General features: G+C 37.0%; 1 protein-coding gene across 2 annotated transcripts in view; it reads right to left on the bottom strand.

Annotated features, from left to right (window-relative positions):
- Window positions 1-196: 196 nt before the first annotated feature.
- LOC147000132 (cytochrome P450 2C40-like) overlaps window positions 197-20,423 on the bottom strand; it is a 41,139-nt gene continuing 20,912 nt past the window's right edge. Inside the window, exons 6-9 of one of the 2 annotated variants that reach the window (XM_085834051.1) lie at window positions 17,559-17,700; window positions 8,566-8,753; window positions 6,884-7,025; window positions 197-615 (exon numbers count right to left, since the gene is read on the bottom strand). In XM_085834051.1, coding sequence (XP_085690177.1) covers window positions 431-615; window positions 6,884-7,025; window positions 8,566-8,753; window positions 17,559-17,700 — 657 coding nt within the window. In that variant the 3' untranslated portion in view covers window positions 197-430. Of the gene's footprint in view, window positions 616-5,615; window positions 5,739-6,883; window positions 7,026-8,565; window positions 8,754-17,558; window positions 17,701-20,423 lie in introns of those variants that run through there. The other variant, XM_085834052.1, reaches the window with a different exon arrangement.

The raw sequence follows: 20,423 nt of genomic DNA, 5'->3' as shown, positions 1-20,423 counted from the left end.
CCAGTAACTTCAGGTGATGCCTATCTAAAGAGATTTCTCATATCATCCGCACCAAGTGCTCTCTCTCTCTCTCTCTGTGTGTGTGTGTGTGTGTGTGTGTGTGTGTGTATAAAGGTGTAAGGCTTATGTGGAGGTCAGAGCTCAATTTTTGGTTTTGTTCCTTAGGAACTCCCAAAATAGGTTTAGAAACATGATATCAGAGTTGAACCATTTAATTTGCAATGACTTTTTCGCTAATGATCATTTACATTGACTTCAGAAACTACATAATGGAGAACTGTTATCCTTGGGCAATTAGAGAACAGAAGCTGTGATAAGAAGGAATATACAGTGACATTTCTGGGACTGGGTTAAATGAGGGCTTCCGTGGGTAATTGAGAAAAACAGCACAGCAGAAGCTTTCCTCATCTTCACTTCTGTTTTATCATCTTCATTCCATAGGGATGAAGCACATCTGGAACTTGGGAGGAATTTTAGAAAATCCAGAACATTTGGGGGTCATATCGATGTCCTTTGGGTCAACCAGAGGTTTCAGTTTGAAATTCTGTAAAATGGTGGTCAGGAATAGAAACAGCTCCATGCGGGCAAGGGTCTCTCCCACACAAATCCGTTTTCCTATGGGAAATAAAGATTGGAAGAAGGTAACTATGCCTTGTACATAAGTGAGTTTGAGTGGCGCTGTGTTTGTAAATAGCATGAGAGAATAAAATTGAATGAGTTATTGGATGAGTGTTTAGATGTATTGATGGTTGAATGGATATCTAGTTAAACAAAGACACAAAGATGAGACATATTTTCCCTGCTAACATATGATGTTAAGAAATATATTGTGGCTTCAGGTTTCCACCGATGTCTGGAAGCTGACCCTAAGCCATAGCTCTTCCCAACTCAATCCTGACCAGTGATAACTTGTCCTCCAAGAGTGCTGACACACCTAACCTCACAGGTGAGACCACCACTACTGTCTCAATACCTGATCCAAGTGGCACCTGCCCAGGGCCCAACAAAGCCAGGAACAGAGGAACAGACAGGGACATTATCCTGATTCTATCTGTCCCCAGGACCTACCCTTGTGAAACACCACACCACACCTAATCCCACCTCATGATAACATGCCCACATGAGGGTTGACACACCTAAGCTCACAAAATCTCAGGCTCACACAAGGAAGCTCCAGTCTGCAGCAACATCTGTTTACACTAGAGATGACCAAATAGTGAGAAGCAAGTGCAAGAACATAAGCAATAAGCACAGAAACCAAGACTACTTAGCAGCCTTAGAACCCAGTTTATCCAACACATCAAATCCTGGATATTCCAACACACCTTAACACTAAGATTCTGATCTAAAATCAAATCTCATGATGATGATAGAAGACTTTAAGAAAGACATAAATAGCTCCCTTAAGGAAATAAAGGAGTACACAGGTAAAAAGATAGAAGCCCTTAAAGAGGAAACTCATGAATCTCTTAATGAAATATAGGAAAACAAAAGCAAACAGGAAAAGGAATTGAAAAAAAAATCCATGATCTAAAAATGGAAATAGAAACAATAAAGAAACCAAAAAGGAGACAACCCTGGAGATGGGAAACCTAGGAAAGATATCAGGAGTTACAAATGCAAGCATCACCAACAGAATACAGGAGATAGGAGAATCTAAGGTGTAGAAAATACCAAAGAAAACATTGACACAACACTCAAAGAAAATGCAAAATTTACAATGCTCCTAACCCTAAACATACAGGAAATCCAGGACATCATGAGAAGACCAAACCTAAAAATAATAGATACAGAAGAGAATGAAGATTCCCAAATTAAAGGGTCCATAAATACCTTCAACAAAGTTATAGAAGAAACTTCCCTGGTGTAAATACAGAGATGACTATGAACATAAAGGAAGCCTACAAAACACCATATGAAATGGACCAGAAAAGAAATTCCTCCCATTACATAATAATCAAAACAACTAATATACTAAACAAAAAGCTAGAAGATCCTGTGAAAATGTCATACAGATGCTAAGAGAATTAAAAAAAAAAAAAAAAAAAGCCTTGGCTAATATACCCAGCAGAATTCTCAATTACCATAGATGAAGAAAGCAAGATATTTCATGAAAAAAAAACCAAATTTAAACATTATTGTTCTACAAATCCAAACCTATAATAAATAATAGTTGAAAAACACTATCACAACGAAGTATACTACACCCAAGAAAAAACAAAAAATTAATCTACTTGCAACAAACCCAAAAGAAGATAGCCACAAAAACATAATTCTACATCTAACAACAAAAATAATAGGAAAGAGCAATCACTGGTCCCTAATAACTCTAAATAACAATGGACTCAATTCCCCAATAAAAAGACTTAGACTAACAGAACATATACATAAACAGGACCCAGCATTTTGAAGCACACAGGAAAAAATACCTCAGGGACAAAGACAGACACTCCTCAGATTAAAGGGCTAGAAACAAATTTTTCAAGAATATGTTCACAAGAAAGAAGCTGGAGTATCCATTCAAATATCATATAAAATCTACTTGCAATGAAGTTATCATAAAAGATGAGGAAGGATACTTCATACTCCTCAAAGGAAAAATCAATCAAGATGAACACTCAATTCTGAATGTCAATGCCCCAAATGCAAGGATATCTACATTTGTAAAAGAAAAATTACTAAAGCTCAAAGCAAAACAATGAACCTTGCAAAATAATAATGGACAGATCATGGAATCAGAAAACAAAGAGAGACACAATAAAACTAACAGAAGCTCTGAACCAGAACAATTTAACAGATATCTGTAGAACATTTCACCCTAAAACAAAAGAATATACCTTCTTCTCAGTAATTCATGGTACCTTCTCCAAAATGGATCATATAATCCGTTACAAAATAGAACTCAAGATACAAGAAGTTTGAAGTAACCCCATGCATTCTATTAGATCCCCACAGACTAAGGGTGGTCTTCAATAACAAAAACAACAGAAAACCCAAATGCATATGGAAGCTGAACAACTCTCTACTCAATGATAACTTAGTCAGGGAAGATAATAAATAAAGAAATTAAAGATATTTTAGAATTTAACGAAAATAAAGGGACAGCATACCCAAATTTATGGGACACCATGAAAGCAATACTAAGAGGGAAAATCATAGCGCTGAGTACCTCAGTAAAGAAAATGGAGAGAGCAAATACTAGCAGCTTAACAGCACATCTGAAATCTCTAGAACAAAAAGAAGCATATTCACCCAAGAGGAATAGACAGGAGGAAATATTCAAATTCAGGGCTGAAATCAGCAAAGCAGAAAAGAGAACTACAGAAAATATCAACAAAATTCTGTTTCTTTGAGAAAATAAACAAGATAGATAAACCCTCATCCAGACTAACCAGAGGGCACAGAGATAGTGTGGTAGTTTTACACAATGAAGTACTACTCAGCTATTAAAAAATTTACTTCACGAAATTCTTTTGCAAATGGATGCAACTAGAAAATATCATTCTGAGTGAGGAAACTCAGTCAAAAAATAACACACCTGGTATGTGCTCAATGATAAGGAGATACTATACATAAAGCTCAGATTACACACCATACAACTCACAGACCATATCAAGCTCAAGAAGGAAAACATAAGTGTGGATACTTAAGTCCTACTTAGAAGAGGGAACAAAATAATCATGAGAGATAGACAGAGGGAGGGACTTGGGAGGAAGAGAGTCAGTAAAGGGGAAAAGGGGGCAGGATGAGGTATAGGAGGAATTGGGCTCGATATACAGAGGGTAAGGAATTGAACAGAGGTGTATACCAGTGGGGGATGGGAAACTGGGGTTAGCTACCAGAGAGACCCAGATGCCAGGAAAACAAGAGATTCCCAGGACCTAACTGAGGTGACATTGGCTAAAATACCCAAAAAAGGGGAGAGAGAACCTGTAAAGACCATACCCATAGATTAGGTACTACCCTCTTTTAATGAATGGGACCACCTACCATCTCAAAATTTTTAACTCAGAATTGCTCCTGACGAAAGGAAATTCGGGGACAAAGAATGGAGCAGAGATCGAAAGAAAGGCCATGCAGAGACTACCCTACCTGGGAATTCATCCCATATGTAGACACCAAACTCAGACAGTATTGCTGATGACAAAAGTGCATGTTGGCATGAATCTGATATAGCTGTCTCCTGAGAGGCTCTACCAGTCTGACCAATACAGGTGAAAAGAATTCTACCAGTTTGAATGAAAATTAAAGCCAGTAATCCCAATATTATTCCTCAAAATAGAAACAAAAGAACTTGCCTATTTCTGTTATGAGGTCACAATTATCCACACCCCTAAACCACCTAAACCCAAATATGAAATACAATTAAAAAACTAAATTGTCTTACAATCATAGATTTGACAATTCTCAGTACACATACTTGCTAAGAAAACACTAGAACACTCAAAAAGTCTGTCAAGTAGGTTTCATCCCAAAGATGAACAGATGGTTTGACACACATAAATCAATGTAATCCACAATATAAATATACAAAAAGATATGATCACCATGATCATCTCATTAGAAGAACCTTTTACTGAAACACAGCATTCCTTCATGAGGAAAGTCCTGGGGAGACTAGAAATAGAAGGAACGTTACTCAACATAATAAATGTTATTTTAGATCAAACCCACAGGCCAAATCAAACTAAAGAGAAAGTCTTAAAATATTTTTACTAAAATCAGGAACATGAAAACAATGTCCACTATCTTCATATTTATTAAATATAGTATTTGATTTTATGCAGGATCAATGAGACAATTGAAGGAGATCAAACCAACACAAATAGGAAGGGAATATTTAAAAATATCCTCTTTTCAGATGATAAGATTATATCCATAAACCCCAAAAATCTCTACTAGATAACTTCAACATCTGATATCACTTTAAGAAAAGTACCACTATTCAAGATTAGCATGCAAAAATCAAGAGGCTTTCTATATACAAATGACAACTGTACTGAGAGAAAAGTTAGAGCAACAGTATCGTTTGCAATATTAACAAGAAAAAACATCTTAGGGTAGCTGAACAAGTAAGTGAAAGACATAAAGACAAAAATTTAAGATATTGAAGAAATGAATTAAAGAAAAAATTAGAAGATGGAAAGATCCCAATGTTCACAGATCAGCAGGATTAATAGAGTGAAAAATTGTTATCCTACCAAAAGCAATCTACAGATTAAAATTCCATCACAAAGAAAGATTTTTCAGCTTTATATGAAAGAAACACAAGAAGCCATGATAGCTGAAACAATCCTGAATGATAGAAAAATGGACGGGGGGGAGGGGAGATAAAACTATCACTGAACTCAAATTGTATTATAATAATAAACTCAGGGTGGTATTGACAAAAAATCAAACAGGCAGAAGGTGTCACGTTATGATTTGTTCTCAAATTCACTTGACAAATGAACATGAAGCCATTTCAACACTTTAGATAAGGAGATGTGATATTGTTAAAAAGTATCCTCACTGGTAGAGCAACAGTGAGGTCCATGATCACAGCATAGACTTCTGCCACAATCACAGGTTTTCCATAGTCTCATTGGGAATACAAAGTCTCTAACATCTGGCACTAAAAAGTATTGTCTATCTGTGTTTCAACTTTTATATAAATGAATGTGTATTACAGTTGCATCTGTGGGTGAGTAAATATCAAAGTTAGCTGGTTTTCGAGTTCAGAAGATCCTCAAGGTCTCCTGGAAGAAGAAATACAGTTGGTTTTAACACCCAAGATAGGTGCTAGGCATTCAACGCAGGTATATGGCAAGAGCTACATGTTCTCTTAAGTGCTGAGCCATCTATCAAGCCCTTTATTGCTTTTGTAAGAATATCAAACACCAGCCAAGGTTCCAGCAGTGACTGGGAATGTGCTCACAAAGCCTCAATCCTAACTCAGAGCTAAGGACAGCTGCAGCCTACTAAGAGATGGAAAGCCAATTTTATTTATCAATTAAACCATATATGGGTTACATATACTCCAGAGGTTGTCACTAAACAAATAAATGTATTACAGGACATAGTTCACACAGTAGCTTTTAAAAAGTTGTACAAGCGTAGAAAAAATGTGCTGAAAATATGTTATGCACATGTGATGGTTATTTTGAAATATCAGGTTAGTTTTGATCAAAGGACTTATATACACGTATGAAACTAAAACAATAAAAATGAGATCTAAGAATATTATTCTCTTTTTCTCCTACCACTTATGTTCTTTGTGTCAGGTAGGAATGTCTCAATTACAATGTTGATTCACTTTTGCATTTTAAATTTGAGATATTGGAGAGCAAACACTGGAGAGTTCTATCCAGCAGCACACTTGTTCAGTGGTATGCATATCTATCTAAACACAAGTCCAGTTATATTAGCATCTTAGCTCATTTACTTCTATATGGACTTTATGCCTGTTGGAGAATTTCTGGTGTTTTTATTTTACACTTTAACTTTTAATTTTTTAATATTTAATGTATAGCTGAGCCTGGAGGAGAGTGATATAACAAAGACAAACGTTCAAATTATGGTTTAACTTTATCTCAATGGTGATTAATCAAAGGCTAACTACCATTTATTCTCTAGGGTAATGTCTTTTGGATCCCCAAGATAGACATAAAAGAAAATTTCAAGTGTATAAGCAGTAGGATTGCTACGAAGGCATGAACACAGTGAATCCTTAATATTTGATTCTGGCAAGAAAATGTGTCATCATTACCAAGGACAGTGCATGGGCACTGGGATTAAAGCTGCAGATCATGCACAAATTGCAAGTCTACCAGCAATTGGGAGCCACTGGATAAGTCCCACAGATCCTCATGTCACTGGAGCCTTGGAAATGACTTTCTATTACCTGCTGAGAAAGGCATGAAGTAGTCACTTTTCTTAAAGTTTCCATTGTCATCTAGAAAGTGGCCAGGGTCAAACACCTCTGGGTTGGGGAACTCCTTACTGTCATGCAGCACTGATGTCAGTGATGTTATTACCTGTGTTCCCTGCAAACAACATACAACAAAGAAAGCAATGTATAAATGTCTCAGGGTGCCAAACATTGCTCACCTTCTCCTCCATAGAGGAAGTACAAAGAATGGTACTTGGGAGTTGTTATTCTTGTCCGTTGTCACAGGTTATTGATCTCCTCCAACTTTTTGTTTGTCTTTTCCTCAATTTCTTTAAGGAATTTACTCACTTATTTAAGATCTTCTGCCTTCCTCATAGTGTTGATACTGAGGTCTTTTTCTTGTGCTTTAACTGCACTAGAGTATTCCAAGCTTTCTGCAGTAGCCTAGTTCTGGTCTAATAGTGAAATAATGCTTTGGCTATTGATTTTGTTCTTATTCTGGCATCTAGGCACATGGATTTGGAATGATTATATATTTAGGTGCTATCTTTCAGGTGTAGTGTGATTATATACCTAGGTGCTTATTTTTCTAAAAACTTAGATACATAGAATTATTCTAATATAGATTTATACCATCATCCTATAACATAGCTAATATTCGTTATTATACGCTAATTGTTTTTATCCTTTGACTACAACTTAATCTAATAAAATCATTTTCCAAATCATCTGAAGTCTTGGAAATTGACAGAGAAATGTTACAGTTATATTAACCATAAGTGACATGAATATGCCCATGTATCAGTTGTTTCTATTCATTCAGTCTTCTTTACCTCATAAGATTTATGTCAAACTCATTATTTCTCTAGAGAATCCATGAATTAGTAGTAGTATAATTTACATTTTAAGTTTCTGCAGTCTTTTCTATTTTTTGATTGCACACATATTCCAAATGTCCTGAATTATTTCTATAAAAATTTTATTTTAACGAATTTAGAAATTAATAGCTGTTCAAATTAATGGTTTCTGAAATTCATCAATAATATTTTAATGGACCAATAATAACTTAAATGGTAATGAAATACAATTATATGAAAACAAAAGTATAAATAAAATGTTAACCAGAAGCCAACTTAAATTCTGCATAGGCTTTTCAAAGAAAGCATCATAACTAGTAAAATATATGAGGATAGGTAAAATAAAAATCACATAATATTTCATTTCTATACACCATATTTAAAAAATAATAATAAAAGAATATTCATTGCTCAGTAAACCTCTAAAGCTAGATACAAGCTGTATCATTGAAAGAAAATTAATATGACTAAAATAAACCAAACAAGTCAAAGTGTAATATGGCCTTTTCATAAGTTGAAGAATTAAGCATATAAACTACTTCTAGTTATTTGTAGATTTTCCTCTCAATAATAAAAATTCCAAAACGTATTGGTTGAATTCAACTTAAATTGAAAAATATATATGAGAATATAAACAACTAATCTTTATTCAAATGATCTGTGGAAGACAAAGCAAATGTCAGATTGCCACTACCATGTCCCTGCCTCATTATAGCTTCTTTCTCAGTTGTGAACCAGCATAAGCAATGGAAAGTAAGTGTGATGGAAAGGACTGGAATCACACTGAAATGGAGAACATCAAGATCACAGAAGTGTAACAGGGAGAAACAAGCTTACCTTGGGGATGAAGTAGTTTCTGAACTTGGTGTGACAGGTTACTTCATGCACCACACCATTTGGGCCAAGGTCAAGGTATCGCTGGACCTCATGCACCATGGCATTTGTGTAAGGCATATGGTTCCTATCCTGCATACAGGGGCTGCGGTGTCTCCCAATCACATTGTCAATCTCTTCCTGGACTTTAGCTGGATACAAGTAATGACAAAATTGGAATGGGAAAAATGTAGCCTGTATCTCCCATAAATGCACAGCTACCTAGGCCATGAAGAAAGTGGCCCAGAAACATTTTGAACATATATTTTATGCTGAGGAATAAACTTAGATACATAGGATTATTCTAATATAGTTTAATACCATCATCCTACAACATAGCTAATCATAATATGATTCATTATTATATGCTAATTGTTTTTATCCAGAGTATCAAATAATATGAGATAAAATAAATATTGATAACAATAAAACAGAGTACAATTAATTTGTCAATATTGATATTAATAAAAGATATCAGAAGTAAGTTATTATAATGGTGAATATATGTAGTACTGATTGTAAAATTATGTATCTGAAGGTCTTTTTGCAATGTTATTCTCCCTATCTTAACTATCAGTGGTCAGGTTCATCACCAACAACTACTTAGAAATGTATTTGTATTTTAAACAATAACTGTTTTATGTACTCAATCATATACGATATTTATTGAGATATTGGTAGCAAAAAAGAACATATCAGTTATTTCTATATCCTATTTACAAATATAAGTAGATAATGAACACACATACATACCATATACACGTGAATGCCCACACACATCATTCATAGATTATCATACTTGGTAATATAGACAAATTGTGGAAGGAGATATATAAATATGATTCCCTATCTCCAATGTAAGAGTTTTCTAAATTATTGATATACTTTTTGATTAATGCATACTGTTCACTTTAGTTTTTAATTGTCTCTTTCATGATTTATACTTCCATGTATTTCAGTGGATGTTTCAGCTCCTAGAATAAATGTGCACTGAATGAAGACATGAGAAGACACAGTACATCTGTGTGTTCCCTCATGCTCTGTTCATTCCTGAAGCATCTCCCACGTCAATACCAAATCTTAGGCTTTCTAATTCTAGTACCCAGAACACTCTGTGAAAGTGTAGACTTGGCTCATAGGCTGTAAAGATATCTGGAGTAAATTGCTTTGTGGAAAGTTACTTTAGACAATTGAATGGAAAACCTCTTACAGGGTTACATAAAGAAAGCAGAAAAGGGAGCAAAATTTACTATTGAAGATCTATCTTTACATTCTTGCTTTTCTGCGCATTAGACAATCACCAGCTACTCTTGAGAAAGCTGGTGTAGTGGCACTATTTTAATGTGTATTGGGAATAAACCTGAAAATCTTTGTGCTTTCATTCCATTCCTTACTTCCTGGGTTTTATATTGTTATTTCTGATGGATATTTGGAAAATATGTCTTTGCAAAACACAGAGATGTTTATAGAACAATACAATCTGGGTGGTAGATTCAGTTGTTGATACTCATGAAAGGGTGGAAAGACAGAGCTTTGAGACTATTCAACATTGCCAGTTTTCTACTTTCATCCTCTTCATTATTCTTCCTATGTCAACCATTCAATGTTCTTTACATATGGATTTCTTTTAGTTTAAAAAAATTCTAAGATTTATGTGTTGGAAACTCTTACCAGAAGGGGGAAGTAATTAAGAGAATAGTGGGCAGAGCAGCCTCTGTTTCCCAACCTGATTTTCTATTTAAAATTATTAGATACAAAGAGGTACCCTTAGGGACACAGGAGAGGCACAATATGTATTTGCTATTGTATAGCAATTCTTCAAGCATATAAGCCCTAATCATCTTACAGAATCTCGCCCCTGCCCTGTGACGATTGTATTATTCTTGTATTATGAAGGATTCTGTTGTTTACTGTTGTCTTTATTTGCTAGTCTAAATAAACAAATTCTGTCTTATAATTCTGCTATTGTCATTTCAGCGGATATTGGCAAAGGATGGAAGGCATATTTCATAAATGTGAAACACCTGGTTCTATTTAAAAATAAAATTTTACAATAATGTTATTTGTAACATGAAATTTTGGTATATTTGCAAAAATATTGTTCATCAGACTTTTTTATTAGACAATTTCTTCATTTACATTTCAAATGCTATCACCAAAGCCCCCTATACTGTCACTGCCGCCCTGTTCCTCAACACACACACTCCCACTTCCTGACTCTGCCATTCCCCTGTATTGGGATATATGATCTTTGCAATACCAAGGGCCTCTCCTCCCATTGATGGCCGACTAGGCCATCCTCTGCTACATATGCAACTAGAGACATAGCTATGAGAGGTTACTGATTAGTTCATATCATTGTTCCACCTATAGGATTAGAGACCCCTTTAGATCCTTGGGTACTTTCTCTACCTCCTTCCACTGTGTTCCATCCAATAGAAGACTATAGAAGACTAAGCATCCACTTCTCTTCGCCAGGCATTGGCATATACTCACAACAGAGAGCTATGTCATGGTCCTGTTAGCAAAAACGTTCTTGCATATACAATAGTGTCTGGGTTTGGTGGTTGTATATGGGATGGATCCCCGGGTGGGGCAGTCCCTGGTTGGTCTTTCCTTCCATGTTAGTTTCAAACTTTGTCTCTGTAACTCCTCCATGGGTATTTTGTTCCTCATTCAAAGAAGGAATGAAGTATCCAGATTTTGGTCTTTCTTCTTCTTCAGGTTCATGTGTTTTTCCAAATTGTATCTTGGATATCCTAAGTTTCTGCGCAATATCCGCTTATCAGTGAGTACATAACATGTGTGTTTTTTGTGACTGGGTTACCTCACTCAGAATGATATCCTCCAGATGCATCCATCTGCCTAACAATTTCATGAATTCATTGTTTTGTTTTGTTTTGTTTTGAAATTTACACAAAGAAAGTTTCTTTTTCTTCATTCTATTTCTTAATTGGGTATTTTCTTCATTTACATTTCAAATGTTATCCCAAAAGTCCCCCATACCACCCACGAACTCCCCTACCCACCCACTCCCATTTCTTGGCCCTGGCATTCCCCTATGCTAAGGCATATAACGTTTGCAAGACCATGGGGCCTCTCTTCCCAATGATGGCCGACTAGGCCATCTTCAGATACATATTCAGCTAGAGACATGAACTCCAGGGGTACTGGTTAGTTCATATTGTTGTTCCACCTATAGGGTTGCAGACCCCTTTATCTCCTTGGGTACTTTCTCTAGCTCCTCCATTGGGGGCCTGTGTTCCATCCAGTAGCTGACTGTGAGCTTCCACTTCTGGGTTCGCCAGGCCCTGGCATAGCCTCACAAGAGACAGCTGTATCAGTGTCCTTTCAGCAAAACCTTGCTGGTGTATGCAATGGTGTCAGTGTATGGAGGCTGATTATGGGATGGATCCCTGGATATGGCAGTCTCTAGCTGGTCCATCCTTTTGTCTCAACTCCAAGCTTTGTATCTGTAACTCCTTCCATTGGTGTTTTGTTCCCAATTCTAAGTAGGGGCAAAGTGTCCACACTTTGGTCTTCCTTCTTCTTGAGTTTCATGTGTTTTGCAAATTGCATCTTGTATCTTGGGTATTCTAAGTTTCTGGGCTAATATCCACTTATCAGTGACTACATATCATATGAGTTCTTTAGTGGTTGGGTTGCCTCAGTCAGGATGATGCCCTCCAGGTCCATCCATTTGCCTAGGAATTTCATAAGTTCATTCTTTTTCATAGCTGAGTAGTATTCCATTTTGTAAATGTACAATATTTTCTGTATCCATTCCTCTGTAAAGGGAAATCTGGGTACCTTCCACCTTTTGCATATTATAAATAAGGCTGCTATGAACATAGTGGAGCATGTGTCCTTATTACCAGTTGGAACTTCTTCTGTGTAGATGCCCAGAAGAATTATTGCCCGGATCTGCCAGTAGTAATATGTCCAGTTTTCTGAGGAACCGCCAGACTGATTTCCAGAGTGGTTGTACCAGCTTGCAATCCCACCAACAATGGAGAAGTGTCTCTCTTTCTCTACATCCTCACCAGCATCTGTTATCAACTGAATTTTTGAACTTAGCCATTCTGACTGGTGTGAGGTGGAATCTCAGGGGTGTTTTGATTTGCAATTCCCTGATGATTAAGGATGCTGAACATTTTTCCAGGTGCTTCTCAACCATTCGGTATTCCTCAGGTGAGAATTCTTTGTTTAGCTCTGTACCCCATTTTAAAAGGGTTATTTGATTATCTGGAGTCCATCTTCTGGAGTTCTTTATATACATTGGATATTAGTCCCTTTTCATATTTCAGATTGGTAAAGAGACTTTCCCAATCTGTCGGTGGCCTTCTTATCTTATTGACAGTGTCTTTTGCCTTACAAGAGCTTTGCAATTTTATGAGGTCCCAAATCTCGATCTTACAGTACAAGCCATTGCTGTTCTGTTCAGGAATTTTCCCCCTGTGCCCATATCTTCAAGGCTTTTCTCCACTTTCACCTCTATAATTTTCAGTGACTCAACTTTTATGTGGAGTTCATTGATCCATGTAGACTTGATCCTGCATCCCTGGAATGAACCTTACTTGATCATGATGGATGATCATTTTGATATGTTCTTGCATTCAGTTAGTGAGAATTGTATTGAGTAATTTTGTATCAATATTCATAAGGAAAATTGGTCTGAAGTTCTCTCTTTTTGTGGGGTATCTATGTGGTTTAGGTATCAGAGTAATTGTGGCTTCAAACAATGAATTTGGTAGAGTACCATCTGTTTCTATTTTGTGGAAAAGTTTGGGGAGAACTGGAATTATGTCTTCTTTGAAGGTCTCATAGAATTCTGCACTAAAAACATCTAGTCCTGGGATTGTTTTTGGTTGGGAGACTATTATTGATTGCTTCTATTTCTTTAAGGGAATTCGGACTGTTTTGGTCATTAATATGATCTAGATAACTTTGGTACCTGGTATCTGTCTAGATTTTTGTCCATTTCATCCAGGTTTTCCAGTTTTGTTGAATATACCTTTTTATAATAGGAACTGATGGTGTTTTGGATTTCCTCAAGTTCTGTTGTTATGTCTCCCTTTTCATTTCTGATTTTGTTAATTAGGATACTGTCCCTGTGCCCTCTAGTGAGTCTAGCTAAGGGTTTATCTATCTTGCTGATTTTCTCAAAGAACCAGCTCCTGGTTTGGTTGAGTCTTTAAATGGTTCTTTTTGTTTCCACTTGGTTGATTTCAGCTGCGAGTTTGATTATTTCCTGTCTTCTACTTCTCTTGGGTGAATTTGCTTCCTTTTGTTGTAGAACTTTTAGGTGTGCAGTCAAACTGTTAGAATATGTTCTCTTTAGCTTCTTTTTGGAGCCACTCAGACCTATGAGTTTTCCTTTCAGTGTGTACCATAAGTTTGGGTATGTTGTGGCTTCATTTTCATTAAACTCTAAAAAGTCTTTAATTTCTTTCTTCATTTCTTCCTTCACCAAGGTATCATTGAGTAGAGTGTTCTTCAGCTTCCACGTGAATATTGACTTTCCATTATTTATGTTCTAATTAACGATAAGCCTTAGTCCATGGTGATCTGATAGAATGCTCAGGATAATGGGAACATTTTTGTATCTGTTGAGGCCTGTTTTGAGACCAATTATATGGTAGATTTTTGAGAAGGATCCATGAGGTGCTGAGAAGAAGATATATCCTTTTGTTTTAGGATAAAATGTTCTGTCAATATCTGTTAAATCTATTTATTTCATAACTTCTGTTTGTTTCAATGAGTCTCTGTTTAGTTTCTATATCCAGGATCTGTCCATTGATGAGAGTGGTGTGTTAATGACTCCCACTATTATTTGTGAGGTGCAATATGTGCTTTGAGCTTTACTATAGTTTCTTTAATAAATGTGGCTGCCCTTGCATTTGGAACATAGATATTCAGAATTGAGAGATCATCTTAGAAGATTTGACCTTTGATGAGTATGAAGAGCCCCTCCTTGTCTTTTTTGATAACTTTGGGTTGGAAGTCAATTTTATTCGATATTAGAATGGCTACTCCAGCTTGTTTCTTCAGACCATTTGCTTGGAAAATTGTTTTCCAGCCTTTTACCCTGAGGTAGTGTCTGTCTTTTTCCCTTACGTGGGCTTTTTGTAAGCAGCAAAAGGTTGGGTCCTGTTTATGTAACAGTCTGTTAGTCTATGTCTTTTTATTTGGGAATTGATCCCATTGATATTAAGAGATATTAAGGAAAAGTAATTGTTGCTTTCTGTTATTTTCGTTGTTAAAGTTTGGATTCTGTTCTTGCGGATGTCTTCCTTTAGATTTGTTGAAGGATTACTTTCTTGCATTTTCTGGGGTATAGTTTCCATCATCCTGTTTGTGCTTTCCATTATTATTCTCTGAAGGGCTGGATTCATGGAAAGATAATGTGTGAATTTGGTTTTGTCATGGAATACATTGGTTTCTCCATCTATGGTAATTGAGAGTTTTGCTGGGTATAGTAGCCTGGACTGGCATTTGTGTTCTCTTAGGGTCTGTATAACATCTGTCCAGGATCTTCTGACTTTCATAGTCTCTGGTGAGAAGTCTGGTGTAATTCTAATATGTCTGCCTTTATATGTTACTTGACTTTTCCCCCTTACTGCTTTTATTATTCTATCTTTATTTAGGGCATTTGTTGTTCTGATAATTATGTGTCAGGAGGAATTCCTTTTCTCATCCAGTCTATTTGGAGTTCTGTAGACTTATTGTATGCTCATGGACATCTCTTTCTTTAGGTTAGGGAAGTTTTCTTCTATAATTTTGATGAAGATATTTGCTGGCCCTTTAAGTTGAAAATCTTCATTTTCATGTACTCCAATTATTGGTAGGTTTGGTCTTCTCATTATGTCCTGGATTTCCTGGAAGTTTTTGGCTTAGGATCTTTTTACATTTTGCATTTTCTTTGATTGTTGTGTCTATGTTCTTTATGGAATCTTCTTCATCTGAAATTCTCTCATCCATCTCTTGTATTTTGTTGCTGAGGCTCACATCTATGCTTCCTGATTTCTTTCCTAGGGTTTCTATCTCCAGAGTTGTCTCCCTTTGGATTTTCATCGTTTCTACTTCCATTTTTAGATCTTGGATGGTTTTGTTCAATTCCATCACCTGTTTGGTTGTGTTTTCCTGTAATTATTTAAGGGATTTTTGTGTTTCCTCTTTAAAGTCTTCTACCTGCTTCACAGTGTTTTCCTGTAACTTCTTCAGAGATTTTTGTGCTTCCTCTTTAAAGTCTTCTACCTATTATTAGTGATCTCTTATATTTCTTTAAGTGATTTATGCATGTCCTTCTTAAAATCCTCTACCAGCATCATGAGATATGATTTTAGATCCAAATCTTGCTTTTCCCGTGTGTTGGGGTATCCAGGGCTTGCTGTGGTGTGTGTAAAGGTTTCCGATGATGCCCAGTGGTCTTGGTTTCTGTTAGTAAAATTTTTTTCATTTGCCTTTCACCATCTGGTAATCTCTGGTATGTTGGATATTCTAGCTGCCTCTGGCTGGAAGTTGTTCCTCCTGTGATTCTCTAGCTTCTGTCAGCACTCCTGTGAGAACAACTCCTCCTGTGTCCCAGTCGCAGAACACTCTCTGCAAGCAAACTCTTCTCTTTCAGGAAAGGTACACAGAATTCTGGAGCTCAGATCCACCTCCTGATTCCTAAGGTCAGAGAGCTCCCTGGAGGCCGACTCTCCTTTGTCAGGGAATGTGTCCAATGGTCTGGGTCTCAGCTCTGTCTTCTGACTGAGGATGAAGGCCCAAATGGACCCTGTCCAAGAAGCTTTGTTGCTTCTGCTGCCCATGAGCTTTCCTGAGTAGAATGGTCTCAGTGATCATAAGGTTCTGGGTGTCCTAGGGCCTGCCTTTGTCCTTTGACCCCATTGCTGCTAGCACAAGAACCTCTGGGTTTTTTGAACTGATGCTGTGTTCCACTCACCAGTGATCTCAAGATCCCAGGTGTGCTAGAGTGCCTGCAGTGTGGAGACTCCTCTGGGAACCTTGGGGCCCTCTGCTGAGATTGCACCCAAGATGGCACAGGGGTGGCACAGACCGAAACAAATGCCAGCCACTGGTCAGGCAATTGTTCTTTGTTACTGTTAACAAAACCCTCTGGGTTTTTTGGAACTGATGTTGCATTCCACTCACCAGTGATCTCAAGATCCAGGGTGTGCTAGGGTGCCTGCAGTGTGCAGAGGCCTGTGGGGACCTTGGGGGTCTCTACTGAGATCACACCCAAGATGGCATGGGCTCATCAGACATTTTATAGAACATGAGAAAACTCTCTATTCTCTAAATTTGACAACATAACCTTGACATCAAGGGAAATCCAATTATAATGAAACAAAAAATGTAAAATGCTTCACAGAATAAAAAAAAAAATTCCAGCCGGGCGTGGTGGCGCACGCCTTTAATCCCAGCACTCGGGAGGCAGAGGCAGGCGGATTTCTGAGTTCGAGGCCAGCCTGGTCTACAAAGTGAGTTCCAGGACAGCCAGGGCTATACAGAGAAACCCTGTCTCGAAAAACCAAAAAAAAAAAAAAAAAAAAAATTCCAAGGAAATTGCTTTAAATATTGGACCTTATTTTATGCTTTAGTGAGCTGAGTTTTCTTTTATGTACCCCAGAATTAGATTTATCACAATGAAGAAAGTAACTGCAAGAATTCATCTGCTATGAAGTCTTGAATTGGAGGAAGAAGCATAATGCAACCATGGCCCAATATATGCTCTAGATGCTTAGAACAGACCACCTGCCAGAAAACTCAAAGTACTGGCCTTGATGGCTTTTCAACTGCTAAGGTATCTTCATTTACTTAGTCAACATTTTCATTAAAGCCAATGGGACAGAAAGTTGAATACTGACATTTTGAATAACAATGTGCAGGACACAATCTGCATTATCCTAGCAACTTTTAGGAATGTTGTGCTTCATTACCTGTATTCTTACCTGTGACATGTGTGTGCTTCATCAAGAGGAGGAGAGTATATCTCATCGTTGTGCTTATGGACTCTGTCCCACCAAAAACCAGATCAGTCACTAATGTTGCCAGGTGTTCAATGGTATAGTCCATGTGCTCAATGCCTTTTTTCTAAGAACAGTTTAATACCATTATCTGATAAATATTGTCTTTGCACAATCAATTATAATTGAATAGACAATTTTTGACAAATACATATTGTTGATAACACAGAATCTAAAATGTTCATCAGTGGCAAAACATTTATACCATTTCAGAGACTGTGGTGTAGATGGTCTAAACTTCATTTTCCACACTTATTTTCCCAGTTTGTCAAAATTGCATTCTGAAGATTATGTTCTTAAGTTTTGTGTGTTTGTGTGTGTGTGTGTGTACAATGGATAATCAGTCTACAGAAAATATGAAAAAAGCTAATTTTGTTTGTTTTCTAGTCCTACAACCTGTATTCTAGTCTTACTGCATGTAAGAAAGATTTATGTTTCATCTCACCTGAACATAAAGAGACACATTTATTCAAAGAAAGCCTACACAGTAAACATTGTAAGAATATTGAAAGGCACTTGACTCTAAAGCTTTATATCTCCTTCACTATATCAATATTGGGTTAACAATGAGTTTCTTTGTACCTGACTTCTAGAGATCCTTTATATTTTTAAGGCATCCATAGCTAAACTTTCCCTTATTGGTTAGGAAGCACAATTTGATTTAGTAAAAATAGGAAAGTTGGAGCCATTATCTTAGCTGCTTCAAGTCTGTATGAAATTTTTCCTTTAATTTGTTCTCAAAGTTTTTTATGGACAAACAATAGCTGCAGGCTCTGCACAAAGTTCAAAGTTTATAAACAATGTGATGAATCCCTCCTAGCAAAATTATTTATGTTCACAGGCAGTACAACTAGGCTACACTCTATATGAAAGGCAATTATCAATATGATCTTTATAAAATGTAAGGGTTGATAACTTATATGTTAAAAAAATTCTAAATCACAAAGACAGAAAATGACACATTTGTGATATGCAAAAGATAAAGCAGAGAAGGAGAGGAATGCAGGTGACAAAGCTGCAAAGATGATATGCTACAAGATTGTCAACAAGGTTATAGCTTTAAATGTTAAGGCAGGAGCAGAAATAGAACATAATTATTTTCTAACCGTCATCTCGATATCATGATCCGTAGATGGCCTTCAGGGCATATAATATTTTATAACCAACACTAGTAAAAGCACTAGCATTCTCTGTATTCATACCAACATGACAAAGACACTCATTCACTTTGTAATGTAGCTCCACAGATTATTCTAACTATAAATGTGGCATTTATGGCTTGAAAACATCTTCAATAAACGGTGCTGGTCAAACTGGGGTCTGTATGTAGGAGAATGAGTATAGATCGATATTTATCACTTTGCACAAAGCTCAAGTCCAAATGGATCAAGGTCTTCAACATAAAACCAGATACATTGAATATTTTTTGGTTCTTTTTCAATTGATGTATTTTATTAATTAGATATTTTCTTTATTTACATTTCAAATGTTATTCCCTTTCCTAGTTTCCTCTCCCAAAGTTCCCTATTCTATTCCCCTCCCCCTCCCCCTGTTCCCTGACTCACCCATTTCTACCTCCTGGCCCTGGCATTCCCCTATACTGGGGCATAGAACCTTCATAAGACCAAGGGCCTCTATTCCTATTGATGGCTGACTAGGCCACCCTTTGCTACATATGCAGCTAGAGACATGAGTCCCACCATGTGATTTCTTTGATTGAGTTGGCTGACAAAAGCCTGATACAGTGGTCTCTTGAAAGGCTCTACCAGTGCCTGGCAAATACAGAAGTGGATATGCACAGCCATTCATTGGACAGAGCAATGGGTTCACAATGAAGGAGCTAGAGAAAGTACCCAAGGAGCTGAAGGGTTTTGTAGCCCCATAGGAGGAACAACAATATGGATCTAATCAATACCCCCCAGAACTCCCTGGGACTGAATCACTTTTTATTAATCATTTTATTTGTTTACATTTTAAATTTTATCCCCCTTTCCAGTTTCCCATCTGCCAATTTTCCATTCTATTCCCCTCTATTTTGTCCCAACTACAGTGTACCCATCTATCCCCTGAGTCACACCTCACACCTTTGGACTCCCTCTTCTCTGGGGAATCAAGTTTCCACAAGACAAAGACCCTCCTCTCCCACTGATGTGAGATGAGGCAGTCTTCGGGTACAAATGTAGTGGGACCCTAGGAACAGCTCATATATACTCTTTGGTTGATGATTTAGTCCCTGAGATTTCTAAGGGGTCCTGAGAATTGATACTGTGGTTCTTCCAATGGGTTTGCAATCCCGTTCATCTCCTAAAGCTTTTGCCCTGACCCTTCCATTATGGTCCCCAGGCACAGTCCAATTGTTGGCTGTGAGCAACTGCATTGGTTTTAGTCAGGTGCTGGCAGAGCCTCTCAGAGGACAGGAATACAAGGTTCCAGTCTGTAAGCACATTATTTTTAGTAGAGGAAGGCTGCTGATTTGGTTGAGGTAATTTTATATTCAGTCAATTTGTTGAAGTTACTTATCAGGTTTAGGAGTTCTGTGGTGGAATTTTATGGTCACTTAAGTATACTATCATATCATCTGCAAATAGTGATAGTTTGACTTCTTTTTTTCCACTTTGTATCCCTTTGACCTCCTTTGGTTGTCCAATTGCTCTGGTTAGGAAGTCCAGTACTATATTGAAGACGTAGGGAGAGAGTAGGTAGCCCTCCAGAGACTGCCCCACCTTGGTATCCATCACATATACAGAAGCCAAACCCAGATAACATTGTAGATGCCAAAAAGTACTCAAA

The sequence above is a fragment of the Mus caroli genome, unplaced genomic scaffold, assembly GCF_978045245.1.
Source record: "Mus caroli unplaced genomic scaffold, Mus_caroli_1 scaffold_20, whole genome shotgun sequence".
NCBI classification, from domain to species: domain Eukaryota; kingdom Metazoa; phylum Chordata; class Mammalia; order Rodentia; family Muridae; genus Mus; species Mus caroli.
Note: the sequence above shows the minus strand (reverse complement) of the source record. Positions and strands in the feature narration are given on the sequence as shown.